Genomic DNA, 20,591 nt, shown 5'->3' with positions numbered 1-20,591 from the left:
AATTGTGGAGGAACTCTGCAGATCAGGCAGCATCTATGGAGGGGAGTAAACAGACAAGGTTTCTGGCCAAGATCCTTCATCAGGGCCCACTCCATACATACTGCCTGATCTGCTTAGTTCCTCCAGCATTTTACTCTGGATTATATAGTTATGGACTAGGAATCCAAAGGCATGGATGGAAGCTTGGGAGACAAAAGAGCTGATCCCAGTAATGAAGACTATAGAACTACAGGGTTGCTAAGAATCTTGAAAGTTCAAATTAAAATTTATAATCAAAGTACGTACATGTTACTATATACTACCTTGAAATTCATATTCCTGCAGGCATTTAAAGGAAAAAAAAGAAATGCAATAGAATTTATGATGAACTATACATAAATAAAGATTGACCAACAGTCAACATACAACAGAAGACAAAATTCTTGTGCAGTTCTTCATAAATTATATTGTATTTCTTTATTTTCATTTTTTAAACTTTCTTTTTCATTATTTTCTTTATAGTTTTATTTCCTCATCTGATTTACTGATGTAGTTGAAGGGTGGCATGGTAGCGTAGTAGTTAGTGTAATGTTTTACGGCATCAATGATTGGAAGATCAGAGTTCAATTCCCGCTGCTGCCTGTAAGGAGTTTGTGCATTCTGCCTGTGAACGCATGGATTTCCGCTGGGTGTTCTAGTTTCCTCTCACATTCTAAAAGACAGATGGGTTAGGGTTAGTAAATGGTGGGCTAGCTACGGTGGCACTGGAATCGTGGGGGCACTTGTGGACTGTCCCAGCATATCCTCGAACTGTGTTGGCCATTGATCCACTGTATGTTTCCATGTGCATGTGACAAATAAAGCTAATCTTAAATCTCATTTGTCAGGGGTGAGGATCTGAAATTGCTGTGTGTCTACATTCTCACAGCAAAGTGGCTGGAGCTTGACTTCATCCTAAAATGGCCCAGCAAGGCCGGTCCAAGGACTGTTGGAGATGTACAACAAATGAAGGATTTGCCAGCAATAATCATATATTGTAAATTAATAAAACAGCATAAAGTGGGCATCTTGCTCTTTAACGCTTATTACCACTGAGCTACAAGCCAAGTACTCTTATCCATGCAACACACACAAAATGCTGGAGGAACTCAGCAGGCCAGGCCACAATTATGGAAAAGAGAACAACAGACGTTTTCGAGCTGAGACCCGGCCTCTTACTGCTTCTCTCTTGCCTATCACCTCCCCCTGAGTCCCCTCCATCCCTTTACCCTATGGTCCACACAGCTCTCCTACCAGATTCCTTCTTCTCCAGCCCTTCATCTTTCCCACCCACCTGGCTTCACCTATTGCCTTCTAGTTAATTTCCTTCCTCTCCCCCCTACTTTTTTATTCTGGCACCTTCCCCTTCCTTTCCAGTCCTGATGAAGGGTCTTGGCCTGAAACGTTGACAATCTATTCATTTACATAGATGCTGCCTGACCTGCTGAGCTCCTCCAGCATATCATGTGCATTGCTTTGGATCTCCAGCATTTGCAGAATCTCTTCTGTTTATTCTTATTTCTGTTTCCCAACAACCTTCCTATTTTAATCAATATAGACTACAATATCCTAGCTATACGTATATGTGCCTAAGACTTTTGCACAGTACTGCACAAAACTGAAATTACAGTATTTGACACTGAGGTAAACAAAAATTAAGTGTTAACAAAGAGTATTGTAATTAGACTGTCGTGTTAATGTTATCAGAATGATTGATGAAGGCCGATGGCTCTGGATTTGACAGGGTGTACAGAAACAGACCATTCCACCAAACAGCTCTGTGGCATAGCACATGCCTCGTACTGCCCTCAGGCCCACTTTATCGGCCGGTGTTATCTTCCACTTATTTCTCCATGGCACGGTCTCCTTAAATGCATGCTAAATTATCTGCAGAACAGTCCACAGATGGTGAAGTTCCACAAATAATTGTACTTCAATCCTGCACGTGCTGCCCACAGCAACTGACCTGATGTAGCTCAAACCCTACACACGCATCCCAGAGTTGAGCACAGAGCTATTGAGTCACAGAGAAAGACAGCAGAAATAGAGGCCCTTCGGCCCAGCCAGTCCATGCCAGCCATGTTGTCCATCAAGCTGGTTCAAATCTTCTGCATTTGGTCCACATCCCTCCAAACCCTGCCACTACCTATCTGAGTGGTACCTGCCTTCATCACTTCTTCTGGCAGCTCACTTATTATCATTTATTTTGTTTTGTTTTATCTCGAGGTACAGCTCGGTCCAACAAGTCTGTGCTGCCTGATTACACCCATGTGACCAATTAACCCATATGTCTTTGGGCCGTGGGAGGAAACCAGAGCACCCGGAGGAAAACCCATGAGGTCACGAGGAGAATGCACAGACTCCTCACCGGCAGCAGCAGGAAATGAAACTGGATCGCTGGGTCTGTAATGCTAACCGCTACATTACCATGCCGCACAATTTCCTTAAAACCCCCTGATGAAAAGTTGTCCCTCGGGTTCCTTTCAAAGCTTTTCCCTGTCACCCTAAGCCTAGTTTTACACTCACCAATCCTGGGGAAAGTCTGTTACCATCCACTTATTGATGCCTCTCAAAATTTTAAACTCCTGCATGAGATTGCCTGTCATTTTCCACATTTCCCTCTCAGCCCCAATCTCCTGCCTTCTCCCCTTATCCCTTCATGTTAGGAGTAATCAAGAATCTATCAATCTCCACCTTAAGCATACCCAATGACCCAATGACCTGTCCTCCACAGTCGTCTGTGACAACAAATTCCAGAGATTCACCACTCTCTGGCTAAAGAAGTTCCTTCTCATCTCCTGTCTAACTGGATGGCCCTCTACTCTGATCATAGACTCCCCCACTATAGGAAGCATCCTCTCCACGTCCACTCTATCAAGGCTCCAAGTGTAGCCTCATAAATCATTTATGAAATGAGGAAAATTACAGCTAGGGTGCCTAAGACTTTTGCACAGTACGATAGTAATTTTATGTATTGCTCCAACCAAAAAAAAACAAATTTCATAACATATGTGAGTGATGATTCTGATCTGGGTCTCTATTGTGGACTGAGAGTGAGAAGGGGGCAGGGAGAGGGGAATCATGGTTGGGAAAAGGAAAAGGGAGAGGGAAATGAGTGGAAAGCACAAGAGAGACATCCTGTAATGATCAATAAACCAATTGCTTGGAATCAAATGACCTTACCTGGTGTCCCAGTGCTGGGCGTGTCTGCACCCATGTCATCCCTCTGCCCTGGCACCCCTTCTCTGTCACGCCCTCTTGCGGTGCTCCACTCTCACCATTCCCAAAATCCTTTGCTTCCAGCAGATTTACAGACTTGCTCTCCCCTCCATGTTGACAAGTGCAGTACCTTGCAAAAACCTTAGAAATCCTATATATATATATATATACACGTGTGTGTGCCTAACACTTTTGCACAGTACCGTAAATTTGCTGCTTTTCATGTTGAGGTGAAATGGAGAGTCCACCAAGACCAATGCTTCGGATTAGAGACTTATACACCAGGCAAAACATGGCCATGCTGACCAAAATGACTATTTATCCCATGTTTGGCCCAGCGGCCTCAAAGTTCAAAGTAAATTTATTATCAAGGTATATATATGTCACCAGGTCCTACCCTAAGATTCATTTTCTTGCACAAATTCACAGTAGAGCAAAGAGGTACGGTAGAATCAATAAAACACTACACGCTACAAAATGAATTAACAACAAAATTGTGGTAGTACAAAAAGAAGCGTGTAATAATAATCATAATTGTTAGATTTGGAGAACTCTTCCTGGAAACAGAGGGGCTCAATGTGGCAATACAGGACCAGGTGGTTAACACCAAAAATACATAATAAAAGATCAACAAACTCAAGACAATAAATGCAGAAAATGCCAAGAGAAATTAGAAACAATCCAACACATTACAGGATCCTGCAGTAGTTTAACTCAATCAGGCACAATCAAGTGGCAAATGGCAAATACCATTCACCAAAACCTTGCTTTAAAATACAAACTCATGAAAGATACCATTCCTTACTATAATTACAAGCCTGATCCAGTTTTAGAGACAGTCAAACAAATTGTGTTACAACTGATCCATTATTAGATAGGATAATCCATAATAACCGTCCAGATATAATATTACAGGATAAACAAGAACAACTTACTTAATAGATAGCCATTCCAATTACACACAATGTGGAGAAATCAATGAGTGAAAACACCAGAAATATGGTGAATTAACAGAGGATATTGAACAACTTTGGAACATGAACAAGTTAGACAATGTTCCGATAGTAACAACTACAACTGGTATCATCCCAAAGTTACTACATAATATCACTAAACAATTAGGCCTGATTATGTAAATCATCAGAAAGCTACAATACTGAACGCCAGTAGAATAGTCCAGAAGTTCCTAGCAATTGACAAATAAGCATGCTTGGCTATGCTGGTACCTCAGGTTTTACCAGCTTGAGCTGAGAAAAATTTTAAAAATACAATAATTAATTAATTAAGAAAGAAAGACAGAAGGAAAGAAAGAAAAAAATACTGAGAACAAATGTTGTAGAGTCCTTAAAAGAAAGTCACCGGTTGTGTTCAGTGATCAGTATAGCATTGTGGTCCCCTTCCTGAACCTGGTGATGTTGAACCTCAGGCTCCTTCTCAATGGCAGCAGCAACAAGAGAGCACAGCCTGGATGGCCTCTCCACATATCTGTCCAAGTGCCTTTTAAGTGTCCTTAACCAAAATCAAAGTAAATTCATTATCTCAGTACATACAGTAAATGTCCCTGTACACTGCCTTGAGATTCAGTTTCTTGCAGGCCTCTACAGGAAAATAAAGAAATATGAGAAACTATCCGTAAAAACCACTGACAAACAACTATTGTGTAAAAGAATGCAAATCGTGCAACTAATAATAACAAAAGTCAGTAAGTAATATTGAGAACGAGTTGTAGAGTCCTTGACAGCCAATCCATAGGTTGTGGAATTAGTTTAGTGTTGAGGTGAGTGAAGTTATCCACATTGATTCAGGAGCCTGACAGTTGTAGGGTAATAAATGAACCTTGATCTGCTTCTGTACCTCCTGCCTGAGGGTAATAGCGAGAAGAGAGCAAGGCTTGGATGATGGGGGTCATTGCTGCTTTCTTGTGGCAGTGCTCCTTGCCTCAATCACTTCCTATGGCAGCTTATTCCATAAATGTACCATCCTCTGCGTGAAGAAGTTACCACTCAGGTCTGTATTAAATCTCTCCCCTCTCACCCTAAGCAAATCTGCTCCACTTCCTGTTTCCCCAGCTCTGGAAAAAGACTGTGTGGATTAACTCTATCATGATTTTACCCACTTCTCCAAGATCACTCCACATTCTTCTACATCCTAATAAAGAAGGTCCTTGGCTGCTCAACCTTTCTCTGTAATTCAAATCCTGACAACGCCCTTGTAAGATCTGCTCTGCACTCTTTACAGCTTAATGGCATCTTTCCTATAGCAGGGCAACCAAAACTGAACACTATATTCCAAATATAGCCTCACTGATGTCTTAAAGAGATAAAGATAAGCTTTATTTGTCACATGTATGTCAAAACATTGAAATATACAGTGAAATGTGTCGTTTGCAGCACATCCAGCAACAAACATAGCATGCCTGCAACTTGCTCACTCTAACCTGTATGTCTTTAGAATGTGGGAGGAAGCTGGAGCACCCAGTGATCACACATAAAACTTACAAACTCCTTACAGAAAGAATTCAACCCCCCGATCTCTGGCACTGCAAAGCTTTATGCTAATTCCTATGCTACCATGCTGTTTTCTACATCTCAACTTTTCATGTGGCTTGGACGTACAGAGCATAAATTCCAAATATGCCAGTGACAATTACCTCTTAGGATGAAGATAACGGGCCAAGAACTGATAGACAGGGGGCAAGTGAAACTTAGAGCTGAGATAAGTGAAGTGCTGAATTTTAGCAGGATGGAGAGTATAGAGGGCAAGGTTCTAAAAAGAGGACAAGTATATAGAGATCTAGTGGTAAATGACAATAGTTTATTGAAAGTAGTTAGCCCGATTGAGAAACTTATTAAAAAGGCTTCAGAATCAGAAACAAGTTTATTATGAATGTTTGGCCATTTCCTGGTGACCAAATATTTAAATTCCATTTCCCATTCTCATTCTGACATGTCAATCCACAACCTCCTCTGGTGTCAAGATGACGCTACCCCGAGGATGGAGGAGCAGCAGCTTATATTCCATCTGGGCAACCTCCAACCTGATTTCATGAATATCAATTTTTTCTTCCAGTAAAAACAATTTCCTCCCCCCCCCCCAACCCCTTTCTTCTTCTATTCCCACTCTGGCCTCTTACCTCTTTTCACCTGCCTATCACCTCCCCTTAGGTCTCCTCCTCCTTCCCTTTCTTTAATGGTCCACTCACTTCTCCTTGTTCTCCAGCCCCTTATCTTTCCTATCTCTCCACCCCTCCGGTTTCATCTATCACTAGCTGTCTTCCTTCCCCTCCCCCACCTTTTATTCCAGAATCTAACCCTTAGAAATAAGAAATATATTTTTAAAAAGTTATGCAAAAGAGCAAAATAGTGAGGTAGTGTTCATGGGTTCATTGCCTATTCAGAAATCTTATGGCAGAGAGAAATGATCTAATCCTAAAACATAGTGTGTGGGTCCTCAGGCTCCGTGCCTCCTCCCTGATGGCAATAGTAAGAAGACTGCCTGCCTTGGGTGGTGACAGTCATTAATGATGGATGCCACCTTCTTGAGGCATCGCCTATTGAAGATGTCCTTGGTAGAAGGGCGGTTAGTGCCAATTATGTAGTTGGCTAAGTTTATAGACCTATACGGTGCGGAAACAGTCCCTCAGCTTAACCGGCCCATGTCGATCAAGATTCCCACTTGCCTGCATTTGACCCATATCCTCCTGAACCTTCCCTATCCACAGACCTTTCCCAGTTAACTTTTAAATATTATAAATGTACCCACCTTAACTACTTCCTTTGGTAGCTCAGTCGATACACTGACCACCCTTTGGATGAAAAGTAGTCCTGGCAGTGTGCAGAAGAGTTTTACTGGATGCATCTTGGTCAAACTCTTCTACACACGGGGATAAAGAGAGGACAGGCCAAGGTTTCTCAACCTTTTTTATGCCATGGACCAATAACATTCAGCAAGGGGTCCCATATACCCCATGTTGGGAACCCCTGGGTTATACAAATCTGGGCTGTTTCTTGGGAGCAACAGAGGCTGAGGAGAGACCTGACAAGATAAAATTATGAGTGTTGTTCCCCTTGGAATAGGGGAGGTTTGGAAGAAGATTTAATAAAGCCATTCAAAAACACAATAGACTGATGGTGCAAACAGTAAGAAACTATTCTCCGCATTGGCGGAGAGGTCAAGCAGCATCCATCATCAAGGACTCCCAACATCCAGGCCATGCTCTCGTCTCACTACAGCCATTGGGAAAGGAGGAACAGAAGCCTCTGGTCCCACACCACCAGGTTCAGGATCAGTTATTACGCTACAATCATCAGGCTCCTGAACACGGTTGGGTAACTTCACTCATCTCAACTCTGAACTGATTTCACAACCTTTGGGCTCACTTTCAAGGACTCTACAACTCATGTTGTCAGTATTATTTATTTATTTAGTTCTCTGTCTATCTATTGATCTATTTATCTATTCCTCTGCATTATTTGTCTCCTTTTGCACATTGGTTATCTGTCAGCCTTTCTTTATATGTAATTTTCATAAATTCTATTGTATGTTTTATTCTCCTGTAAATGCCTGCAGGAAAATGAATCTCAAGGTAGTAGATATTAACATACATATTTTGATAATAAATTTAATTTGACTTTGACTTCAAAGGAAAATAAAAGCAGAAAGTGCTGAGAATAAAAATGCATCAGTCAGATGTGCATTTCCAGGAATTCCTGTTGTCAGTTTTCCATGGTTTGTGTGTGCGTGTTTTTTTTTAACTTTCTGACAGATTAAGGCAGAACTGAGAGTGAACTAAGAAAAACATCTTTTAAAATATTAAATTAACCCTTCTGCCGGCATATGATCCATATCCCTCCATTCCTTCAACATTCTTATGCCTATCTAAAAGTCTCTGGAACACCACCATCATATCAACTTTCACTACCATCCCTGGAAGCCCATTCGAGACACATGCCACACCCTGTATAAGTAAAACTGCTCTGCACATTCCTTTAAATTTTCCTCCTCTCATCTTGAATACAAGCTCTTTGGTGTTCAATATTTTGCTCCTGGGAAAGAGATCTCACATAATTCTATATACTACTACAGGTTTTCTCTGATTCTGTGTTCAGTTCTGGTCGTCTCATGGTAGGAAGGATGTGGAAGCTTTAAAGGAGATTTACCTGGATCAGGGAGCATGTCTTATGAGGAGAGACTGAGCGAGCAAGGGCTTTTCTCTTCAGAGTGTGGAAGAATGAGAGGTGACTTGCAGAGGTGTATAAAATTATGAGGCATTGATTGAATAGACAACCAACATGTTTAGTCCCAGGATGGAAATGGGTAATATGAGAGGACATAACTCGAAGGTGATGGAGGAAAGTTTAGTGGAGATGTCAGAGGTAGACTTATCACACAGAGAATGGTGGATGTGCCAGGGGTGGTAGTAGATGAAGAAATAACAAGCACACAGGTGACTGAAAAGTGGAGAGCTCTACAGGAGGGTGGGTGGCAGAGTGGAGATACGTCTCTACCAAAGGAGATGTAGTGTGCTCCTTCCCTCTGCTAGCCTGCAGGTTACCCTGGGGCAAGGTGTAGCACCTGCTTAGCCTCCCCAGTCAGGATCACATGAAGACATGGGAGCAGGTGATGGATGGTCGTATGAGCAGCTTGAGCATATCACAAATACTGGTTATGTGACCACTGACGCCAGGCAGACAATCTCTGAAGAGTATTGGTAATGGCTGGGGTTGCCCATCTTGCAAAGACACTGCCCAGAAGAAGGCAATGACAAACCGCTTCTGTAGAAAACTTTGCCAAGAACAATCACGACCATGGAAAGACCATGATTGCCCACGTGATATGACACGGCACATTACGAACGAACGACATGAGAGGAAAACATTAGATTAACTGTGGAGTAGGCTACAAGGTCAGCGCATCATCTTGGGCTGAAAAGCCTGTACTGTGCTGAGGTGTTCTATGTTCTCCAGGGTGGCACAGCATAACACTATCACAACGCCAGCGACCCTGGTTCAATTCCCATCGGTGTCTGTAATGAGTTTATACTTTCTTCTTGTCACTGCCTGGTTTTCCTCCAGGTGCTCTGGTTTCCTCCCACATTCCAAAGACGTATGAGTTAGTAGATTAATTGGTCACATGGGTGTAATTGGGCGGATGCGGGCTCATTGGGCAAGAGGGGTGTGTAATGGTGCTGTATTGCTAAATAAAAATATATCTGGTGAACCGGAGAAAATAATGCAAGCTTGTTCACCCTCTCCTTATAGCACATGCCTTCTAATCCAGGAAGCAATCTGGTGAACCCCTTCTGCCTCCTTTACTTGTTTCGCGTACAGTAAATGGTTAATTTTAGAGAAAATGTACAATTAAATATTACATCTAAAGGAATCAGGATATTTACCTGACAGGAAGGAATCTACCGAGTTTTGGTGAGAGGGCAGAGTGAGCCACTGGTTTGCTCTTGGACACAACCAGTTCAAACCTGATAAGTTCAATAAACAATCTCTTTCTGCACTGAAATTACTTACTGATTCTGGTTTCTCAGCCTTACAGGACAGTGGAATGCTCAGTCACTGAGTATGCTTAGAAAACAATGGCATGCAAAAAGTTACAGGAACTCAGTGGGTCAGTCAGCATCTCACGGAAGGAAATCGGCAGTCAACGTTTCAGGCCCAGACCCATCCTCTGGGTGTAAAGATAGAGGGAGAGACAGCCAGAATAAAGAGGTAGAGAGAAGCAGTGCAGCACGAGCTGGCAGGCAATTAGTGGAAACAAGCTGGATGAACTCAGCAGGCCGGGCAGCATCCGTTGAAATGAGCAGTCAACGTTTCGGGCCAAAACAAACAAGTTCATCCAGCTTGTTTGTATGTGTTGATTTGGCCACAGCATCTGCAGTGTGCTTCATGCTTAGTAGGCGATTAGTGGATCCAGGTGAGGGAGGGGCAATGGGCAGATGAGGAGGTAGGGGTTGGAAATGGTTTCAGAAGCTGGGTGGTGATAGGTGAATCCAGGTGAGAGAGGGGTGATGAGCAGATGTGGTGGGAAGGTGGGGAAGTAGAAATAGAACCAGAAGCTGGGAGCTAGCAGGTGAGGGAGAGGAGATAAGCAGATGTGAGATGGGGTTTTGCAAGAATGAAAATGGTTTCAGAATCTGGGAGGTGATAGGTGGATTCAGGTGAGGGAGGGGTGACAGGCCGATGTGGAGGTGGGGGTGGAAATGGTTTCAGAAGATGGGAGGAGATAGGTGGATCCAGGTGAGAATAGGATGTGATAGGTGGATGTGAGAAGGGTGGGGGAGAGTGAAATAGGGTCACAAGCTGGGAGGTGTTAAGGTGGAAGTAGCAAAGGGCTGAAGACAATGAAATCTGATGGACAGAAAAGTGGAGCTCGAAGGAGGGAAGAAGGTATGAGGAGAGATGTATCTCTAGTTAAATACATTTAGGAACCAAAGGAATTGAGGGAAATGGGAACACAAAGAGGGCAAGCTGAAATATCTGTTTCATTTATTTCCTCTTCTTACGACCTTAAATAATCATTTGTAATGTTAATCCTAAATCTACAGATGATAAGCAGCCACCATATCTTAAACAATGCTACATCTGTTTCTTAAACTCTATGTATAGTTTGTCAAGTTGATAATCACCCCCATCTCAAAAAGCATGTGCAATGCAGCCGCAAAAATTCATTGAAGCAGCCTTCCTGTTTACACCAACGGGGCTGAGGTCGAGAGGTTTGAACACTTTAAGTTTGTAGGAGTGAATATCACCAGTAAGTTGTCCTGGTCCAGATTCAGGGATGCCACAGACAAGAAAGCTTACCAACACCTCTACTTCTTCAAAAGGCTAAAGAAGTTGGGCATGTCCCCATGGATCCTCACCAACTGGTGTCAATGCACCAGAGAAAACATTTGATCTGGATGCATCACAGCTAGGTGCGACAACTGCTTTGGCCAGGACCACAAGGAACCACAGAGAGTTCTGGACACAGCTCAGCACAGCACGGAAACCAACCCCTCCCTACACTGACACTGCATACACTCCTCACTGACTCTGGAAAGAACCAAGCATAATCAAAGACCCTTTCCTACCCAGACATTCTCTCTTCTCCCCCCACTCCCATCACGCAGAACATACAAAAACCTAAAGGCATGTAACTCCGCTGTGAAAGGAGGAGGGTTGGGCATGGGGCGAGCAACCCCATCCTGTAAAGAAAAACAGAGGTACAGAAACACCACCAGAAGCTCCAAAGATGTCACCCTGGAGAGGAAAGATCTTTGCCTGGAGGACAAATGAGGCTTGGAAGTTGTGTGGTGAAAGTGGAAGTCACAGGGATGATCGACCTTCAGCACCAGAACATGGATTCTGGTGAGCTACTGGAAGGAGAAGGAGAAGGAGGTGGAGGAGGAGGAGGAGGAGAGGGAGAGGGAGGAGGAGGAAAAGAAGAAGAAGACGACAAAGACGCATGCCACCAGTATCAAGGTCAGCATCTAATTTGCTGTTAAGACAATGGAATGGTTCGCTACTACGATAAGACAGACTTTTCACCCCATAGTTTACCTTGTTATCGCCTTGCTTCTTATTGTCTGTCTGCACTGCATTTTCCCTATAACTTTACACTAAGAAAATGATTAGCTTTATTTGTCACATGTACATCGAAACATACAGTAAAATGCATAATTTACATCAAATCAAAGCAGCCCGTAAGTATCACCATGCTTCTGGTGCAACATAGCATGTCCACAACTCAGTAACTCTGGCCCATTACGTCTTTGGAATGTGGGAGGAAACTGGAGCACCTGGAGGAAACTCACATGGTCTCATTAAGCCAAAAGGGCCTGTTACCATGCTGTATCTCTAAAGATTGAAAAAAAAAACAAGGTTTTGCAATCTGCATGCTTTGGCAAGTCTGGAGTTTGATTGAGGGAATTTGGTGACATCTTTACAGCCCAACACTCAGGAAGCAAGGAAATTTAGAAGCACAGGGGAATTATTTGTGATCAGACCAAAGACACAAATTCACAGACCAACACTACATGAAGAAACATCTCTTTCAAGAAAAAGCAGAAAGCACAGGAGTTTCACAGCTGGTCCCATCAACAGTAGAGAGGTCCACAATTTGGATAAAATCTTCATCCCTCTATAAAGGTTACTTTTTATTTTGATTTTATTTATTTAGAGAGACAGCATAGTACAGACCCTTCCAGCCCAGTGTGCCCATGCTGTCTGATTAAACACAAGTTTAAACCTCAAAGTTCAAAATAAATTTAATATCTAAGTATGAGATTCATTTTCTTGTGGGCATTCACAGTAAATACAAAGAAACACAATAGAATTAATGAAAAACTGTACACAGACAAAATGGGATAAACAAGCATTGTGCAGAAGGCAACAACCTGTGCAAAGAACAATCAAGAAGAAGGTACAAGAAACTCAGATCTCACATTGCCAGGTTCAGAAACAGTTATTACCCTTCAACCATCAGGCTCTTGAACCAGAGAAGATAATTTCACTCAGCTTCACTTACCTCAACACTGAATTGTTCCCACAAGCTTTGGACTCACTCCCGAGGACTCTTCATCATGTTCTCGATATTTATTTATTATTACCTTTTTTTTCTTTTGTATTTGCACAGTTTGTTTTTTTTTGCACAATGGTTCTTTGTCCTCTTGCATGTGGGCTTTCATCAATTTTATTGTATTTCTATGATTTACTGTGACTGAATGCAAGAAAGTGAATCTCAAGGTTGTATATGGGCTTTTATAATAAATTTACGTTGAAACTTTACTTTGGACCTTGAACTTCGAAATACAAAAAGAAAATCAAAATAATAATACAAAATAAATAACTCATAAACAATACTCAGAGCATGAGATGAAGAGTCCTTGTAAGGGGGTCCACAGGTTGTGGGAAGAGTTTAAGGAATGAAGGATGTATGCTTGGCCCACTGCTCTACTCTCTACACCCATGACTGTGTGGTTAGGCACAGCTCAAATGCTATCTATAAATTTGCCAATGACAAACTATTGTTGGCAGAATTTCAGATGGAGATGAGCAGGCACACAGGAGTGAGGTATACCAGCTGGTTGAGTGGGGTTGCGACAACAAGCTTAGAAAAATAGAAGGCTACGCAGTAGGGTAATTCTAGACAGTTTCCGGAGTACGTTACATGGTTGGCACGACATTGTGGGTCGAAGGGCCTGTAATGTGTTGTAGATCTCTATGTTCTATGTTCAACATCAGTAAGGGCAAGGAAATGATTGTGGATTTCAGGAAGCAGAAGTCAAGGGACCAAACATCAATCCTCATCAAGGGATCAGCCATGGAAAGGATGAACAGTTTCAAGTTCCTGGGTGTCAATATCTTTGAAAATCTTTCCTGGGCCCATACTGATGCAATTTCAAAAAAGGCACAATAGCGGCTGTATTTCATTAGGAGGTTGAGGTAACTTGATATGACAATGAAGACTCTTTCAAATTTCTACAAATGTACTATGGAGGGCAAACTCACTGTCTGGTGCATAGGATTGGAAAAGCTGCAGAAAGTTGCAAACACAGCCAGCTTCGTCATGGGCACAAGCCTCCCCAGCATCCAGGACACCTTCAGAAGGTGAAGCCTCAAAAAGTAGCGTCCATCTTTAAGGATCCCATCACATTTCATCAAGGAAGAAGTACAAGAGCTTCACACTCCCGTTTATAGGAGCAACTTCTTCCTCTCCGCCATCGGAGATCTGACTGGACAATGAACCCATGCACACTAACTCAATACTTCTTTTTTTTTTCTCTTTTTGCACTACTTATTTAATTAACTTTTTAAAATATACTTACTGTAATTTATAGGTTTTTTTATTATGTATTGCAATGTACTGCTGCCACAATACAACAAATTTCACAACATACCAATGATGTGCTGTGCTGTGCTATTCTATGTTCTACATTAAACTTGATTCTGATTCGGAATCACAGGACCCAGGGCTGCTGCTGCATTAACCACAGCCCCGTCAATGGACTATTCTGTCATCAGATGGAGAGCCGAGGCCAGTTCGTCTGGCTGAGTTGATCTTCTTGCTGCATATTTCTTTAGCTGATCATTACAGTTTCTGAGCCCAGTAATCCAGATGACAGGTGGGCCAAGTGACAGACAGGAGTATCCACGTCTGAAGAGGAAGGGTGGGTCCCAGGGAGGTCCCTGTATTTTTGTCTAATGGCTTCACATGCTGAGAGAGATGCAATATTAAAAGGATTAGCCTGGATTATATAGAGGGCTGAAAACACATTCCAATTCACCCAGTCTCAAATGGTTGACATGTAACTGAAATTATTTTGCCTATTTTTGCTGCTGTCTGCTTCCAGTGCCAACGTAGCAGCCCACAACTTGCTAACCCTAGCCCATATGCCTTTGGGATGTGGGTGGAAATTGCAGCGCCCAGAGTAAACCCATACGCACATAGGGGGAACACGTAACCTCCTTACCAACAATGGTTGGGACTGAACCCCGATCACTGTAAAATGCTATGCTAACCTCTACACTACTGTGGCACCCCTGGCGATTTCTCCTCTGTCTTTCAGTCCAGATGAAGGGTCTTGACCTAAAATATTGATGGTAGTGTAAAAAAACATAATGAGGTAATTACTGTTCACGGGTTCAATGTCCGTTCAGAAAGCGGATGGAAGAGGGGAAGAAGCTGTTCCAAATCATTGAGTGTGTGCCTTCACTCATCTGTACCTCATTTCTGATGGTAGCAAAGAGAAGAGTGCATGTACTGGGTGCTGGAGGACCTTAAGGTCCTCACTATAGGAAGGATGTGGAAGCATTGGAAAGGGTACTGAGGAGATTTACCAGGATGCTGCCTGGTTTAGAGAGTATGCATTATGATCAGAGATTAAGGGAGCTATACTCTCTGGAGAGAAGGAGGATGAGAGGAGACATGATAGAGGTGTACAAGATATTAAGAAGAATAGATAGAGTGGACAGTTAGTGCCTCTTCCCCAGGGCACCACTGCTCAGTACAAGAGGACATGGCTTTAAAGTAAAGGGTGGGAAGTTCAAGGGGGATATTAGAGGAAGGTTTTTTACTCAGAGAATGGTTGGTGCATGGAATGCACTGTTTGAGTCAGTGGTGGAGGCAGATACACTAGTGAAATTTAAGAGACTACTAGACAGGTATATGGAGGAATTTAAAGTGGGGGGCTATATGGGAGGCACAACATTGTGGGCTGAAGGGCCTGTACTGTGCTGTACTATTCTATGTTCTATGTAATGATGGACACTGCCTTTCTGAGGCATCTCTTCTTGAAGGTGACCAAGATGCTTTGGATGCTAGTACCCATGATGGAGCTAACTACACTTACAACTCTCTGCAACTTATTCTGACCCTGTACAGTAGTCCCCTCACGACTAGCTGGCAATGCAGCCAGTTGGCATAGCACGGTACATCTATCAAGATTTGTGAGTGTTTTTAGAGACATACCAAATCTCAATCTCCAAATGAAGTGCAGCTGCTATCTTGCCTTCTTTATAGCTGCATCAATATGTTGGGTCCAGGTTAGGTTCTCAGATACTGACACTCAGGAACTTGAAATTGCCCACTCTCTCCACTTCTGAGGATTGGTGGGTGTATTTCAATGTTTCAATGTACGCATGACAAATCAAGCTAATCGTTCTGCCTTTCTTTCTTTCCACACATACTGCCTGAACCGTTGAGTTCCACCAGCATTTTGAGCAACCAGCTAAAACGAAGCTGTATTGCTGGTTATCCTGGTACCTCTGTGTTCATGCTTCATGTGTCATCCCCACTTACCTGCCAAAAATCTATTATGTACAACAGAGAAAGAAGTTACAGCCAAACTGTGGGGGGAGGTGGGGGCAAAGATGACATGAACAGGGAAATTAGCAGAAGAAACTACATCTACAGAAGTTCTTCCATGGAAATACCATTAATACCATATGTGGTATGTTCTGAGTCTTGGCTTGCTCACGGAAAGGAAATCTAACACCCTGTCCCAGGGTCTGTGATTGGCAGCTGAATGAGGTAAAACCAGGAAGGAAGACATTAAACAGGAGTCTGTGACAACCAGAATCATCGCCAGCATTTTGAGAAAGGAAAAGAAAAAGAAGGAAAATGTTTCTTCAAAGACAGAAGGGTTGGAGGGGAGTGAGCAGTCAGCTTACAACCATAAAACCCTTTGCAGTTAGTTCAAATGAAAGAAAAGTATTATTCAAGGATCAACTTTGGGAATTAAAGGTGATTCAGATAAAAATATGTATCAGATTTGTCTCTCTACTTCTCCTGCCATCTTGGTATTGTTATTATCGTGAGCTGAATTTAATCAGAATGTGATCAAGGAGCAACTTAATTTGCCACAAACATTTACATGAATTAGGAGTTTGGCCTTTTTGGACAGGACACGAAAATAACAAAAATAAACATCATTCAACAATTATAAAGAATAAAAAATTATGTACAAAATAAAGAATTATAACATAAAAGACTAATAAATGTAAAGGTTAAAGTATGGATATGGAATAAAATGTGTATAAATACATAAATTCACAACATAATAGCTTTATAAAAAGTGGTTTGAAGTGATTACAGTGCAGTTCAGTGACTGAGGTAATGGGGGGGGGAGGTGATATTTTAACTAGAATAGTTGATCAGCCAGGGGGTGGTTATTTTTAAGATGGTGTTTAGTTTTTCATTTAACAGCCCTATAGTACGTTCCAGCGGGGAGCTTTTGGAAAAGACATTTTGCAGGGTGGGTCATGTCTACAATGATTCTTCCTGCCAGCTTCTTTGTCCTGGACGCAAACAAGTCCTGTAGTGATGGTAGGGTGCAGCCAATGTCCTCTTCTGCTGTCCTGACAGTTTACTTAGGTTTTGAACACTATGAGAGGATGCTGCACCAAATGTCTTGCATACTTTTTATTCAGACCAGATTATTACACGGTGGACAAAGAAAACATTAGCACACTGCATAATAAAGTGTAGCAGCTCCACAGAGAGTCAGGGCAGGCAAGTAATAAGGTGCACGGATAAAACGAGGATGACAGTGTGGTCAGGACTTAGATTCAGAGTCACTTATTTACCACGTGCACATTGAAACATACAGTGAAATGTGTCATTTGTGTTAACGACCAACACAACCTAAGGATGTGCTGACGGCTGTCCACAAGTGCTGACGGCCACCACGCATTCTGGCACCAGCACAGCATTCTCACAATGTCCATCCTACTGTACAAGAGGTCCGTTCAATGGTGAGTTAAGAACATAGAACGTTGAACAGTGCAGCACAGTACAGCCCTTCAGCCCATGACATTGCACTGACCTTTTAACCTATTCTCTGTTCCTTCATAGCCGTCTACGCATGGTAGCGTAGTGGTTAGCACAACGCTCTACAGTACAGGCGACCCAAGTTCAATACACGTTGCCTGTGAGGAGTTTGTATGCTCTTCCCATGACCGCATGGGTTTCCTCCAGGTGCTCCAATTTCCTCCCACAGTCCAAAGAAGCATCCATTGGTAGATCAATTGGTTAATGTAAATTGTTTCATGTTTAGGCTATGATTATATTTGGGGATTGCTGGGCAACATGGCTCGAAGGGCCAGAAGAACCTACTCCACACTGTATCTCAATAAATAGTTAAATATTTTTTTTTCTGTCATCCATATCTCTGTCTATGAATTACATAAATGTCCCTAATGTATCCTCCTCTACCAGCACACCCCTGACAGGATGGTCCTTTCACCCACAACTCTGTGTAAAACAACCTATTTCTGACATCCCATCTCTGCTTTCCTCCAAACACTTTAAAAGTATGCCCCTCATATTGGCTACTTCTGCCGCAAGATAAAGTGTCTGGCTATCCAGATCTGGAGTGAGTTGTGGGCATTTGCAAGCCAAGGACAGTGATTGCAAGATCTTGGGGCTTAAATTGAAGGGATGTGCACCAACATTCACCTTCTTCACACTTGTTAAGTCCCTGATGCTCTCAGTAATTCTCACAAAGGGAGCTCATAAAGCTTTGACCTTACATAATTGGGAGCTGAAGAGGTCGTAGACTCCAGAAACTGACAGGTGCATTATAGCTCCCACAGAATCAAAACACTAAATCATTTCCTAGAACAGATATTAGCTTCCGTGTTGAGGCCCCAATAATTAAACATGTGCTGTCGTTTCCTGTCCCAAGAAACCTAAAACAATTGCACTTAAAAGATTTATGCCGAACTTCAAAAACGAAACTATTTGATTCAGACAGCACAAGCCTCCAGTTCAATCTGTGGTCATTTCAGTTTGGACGATAGCTGGTGTGATCAACCCAAGTGCCTTCAGGCTAGACAACAACTTGCATTTAAAAAATAAGAAAGAGAGAAATTTTATTTGTCACATGCACAGAGTTAGAGGGAAAGTTGAATAGGTTAGGACTTTATTCCCTAGAATGTAGAAAATTGAGGGGAAATTTGATAGACATATACAAAATTATAAGGGGTACAGATCAAGTATATGTAACCAGGCTTTTTCCAGTGATGCTGGGTGAGGCACATCTAGAGGTCACAGGTTAAGGGTGAAAGGTGAAATGTTTCAGGGAAATATGAGGGAAAACTTCTTCACTCAGATGGTGGTGAGTGTGGAACAAGCTGCCAGCACCACTGGTGATGTAGGCTCAATTTCAACATTTAGAGAAGCTTGGATAGGTACATGAATAGGAGGGGTAGGGAGGCTATGGTCCCGGTGCAGGTCTGTGAGATGAGGCAAATTAATGGTTTGGCACAGACTAGGTGGGCCAAAAGTGGTGTACTGTTCTATGACTGTATGTACATTTAAACATAGAATGAAATGTATCTTTTACTTTAACAACCGATACAGTCTGAGGATATGCTGAAGGCAGCCCACAAGAGTCAGCATGCTTCCAGCACCAACGTAACGTGCCCACAACTTACTAACCCTAACCCATACATCTTTGCATTGTGGGAGGAAACCAGAGCTCTGGAGGTCATGGGGAGGACATACAAACTCCAGAACACAAAATACTCTGCCGATGCTGGAGTCAAAACGACACGCTGGTGGAACTCAGCAGGTCGGGCAGCATCCGTGGAAATGAGCAGCCGATGTTTCGGGCCGAGACCCTTCGACAGGGCTGAAGAGAGAGGGGGCAGGGGCCCTATAAAGAAGGTGGGGGGAAGGAGAAGGCTGGCAGGTGCCAGGTGAAAAACCAGTAAGGGGAAAGATCAAGTGGTGGGGGAGGGGGAAGCAGGGAAGGGATAGGCTGGAAAGGTGAAGAAGGAATGTAAGGGGAATGTACTATGGGTAGTTGAAGGAGGCAGAACCATGAGGGAGGTGATGGGCAGCTGGAGGAGGAGGCAGAGTGAAACTGGGATAGGGGAAGGGAGGGGGAGGGAAGTACCGGAAGTTGGAGAATTCAATGTTCATGCCAAGGGGCTGGAGACTACCCAGACAGTATATGAGGTGTTGCTCCTCCAACCTGAGTTTGGCCTCATCATGGTCGTAGTGGAAGCCATATATGGACATATCTGAATGGGAATGTGAAGCAGAGTTGAAGTGGGTGGTAACTGGGAGATCCTGTCTGTTCTAGCAGATGGAGCAGAGGTGCTCGACGAAGAGGTCCCCTAATCTGCGTCAGGAGCACCGGATGCAATAGATGACTCCAACAGACTCACAAGTGAAGTGTTGCCTCACCTGGAAGGACTGTTTGAGGCCCTGAATGGTGGTAAGAGAGGAGGTGTAGGGGCAGGTGTAGCACTTACGCTTGCAGGGATAAGTGCCAGGTGGGAGATCTGTGGGGAGGGACGTGTGGACCAGGGAGTCATGGAGGGAGCGATCCCTGCGGAAAGCAAAGAGGGATAGCAAGGGAAAGATATGCTTAGTGGTGGGGTCCTGTTGAAGGTAGCGGAAGATGAGAAGGATAATGTGCTTGATCTGGAGGCTGGTGGGGTGGTAGGTGAGGACAAGGGGAACTCTGGCCCTGTTGTGGTGTTGGGAGGATGGGGTGAGGGCCTAAGAGCGGGAAATGGAGGAGATGCAGGTGAGGGCATCATTGATGATGGCAGAAGGGAAAGCATGATCCTTAAAGAAAGAGGACATTTCAGATGTCCTGGAATGGAAAGCCTCATCCTGGGAGCAGATGCGGCGGAGATGGAGGAACTGGGAATAGGGAATTGCATTTTAGCATATGGCAGGGTGGGAAGAGGTATAGTTGAGGTAGTTATGAGAGTCAGTGGGTTTACAGAAGATGTCAGTGGACAGTCTGTCTCCAGAGATGGAGACTGAAAGATGGAGAAAGGGGAGAGAAGTGTCCGAGATGGACCAAGTGAATTTGAGGGATGGGTGGAACTTAGAGGCAAAGTCGA

General features: G+C 43.2%; 1 protein-coding gene across 3 annotated transcripts in view; it reads right to left on the bottom strand.

Annotated features, from left to right (window-relative positions):
* LOC132391962 (exocyst complex component 6B-like) overlaps positions 1 to 20,591 on the bottom strand; it is an 845,841-nt gene that overhangs the window by 70,857 nt on the left and 754,393 nt on the right. The window contains exon 21 of one of the 3 annotated variants that reach the window (XM_059965785.1): positions 4,609 to 4,746. The exons of the other annotated variants lie outside the window; for them this stretch is intronic. Coding sequence (XP_059821768.1) covers positions 4,738 to 4,746 — 9 coding nt within the window. The 3' untranslated portion in view covers positions 4,609 to 4,737. Of the gene's footprint in view, positions 1 to 4,608; positions 4,747 to 20,591 lie in introns of those variants that run through there. 3 annotated transcript variants of the gene reach the window in all.

The sequence above is a fragment of the Hypanus sabinus genome, chromosome 3 (genome assembly GCF_030144855.1).
Source record: "Hypanus sabinus isolate sHypSab1 chromosome 3, sHypSab1.hap1, whole genome shotgun sequence".
NCBI lineage: Eukaryota > Metazoa > Chordata > Chondrichthyes > Myliobatiformes > Dasyatidae > Hypanus > Hypanus sabinus.
The sequence above is the reverse complement of the archived record's forward strand: the minus strand, read 5'-3'. Positions and strand labels throughout refer to the sequence as shown.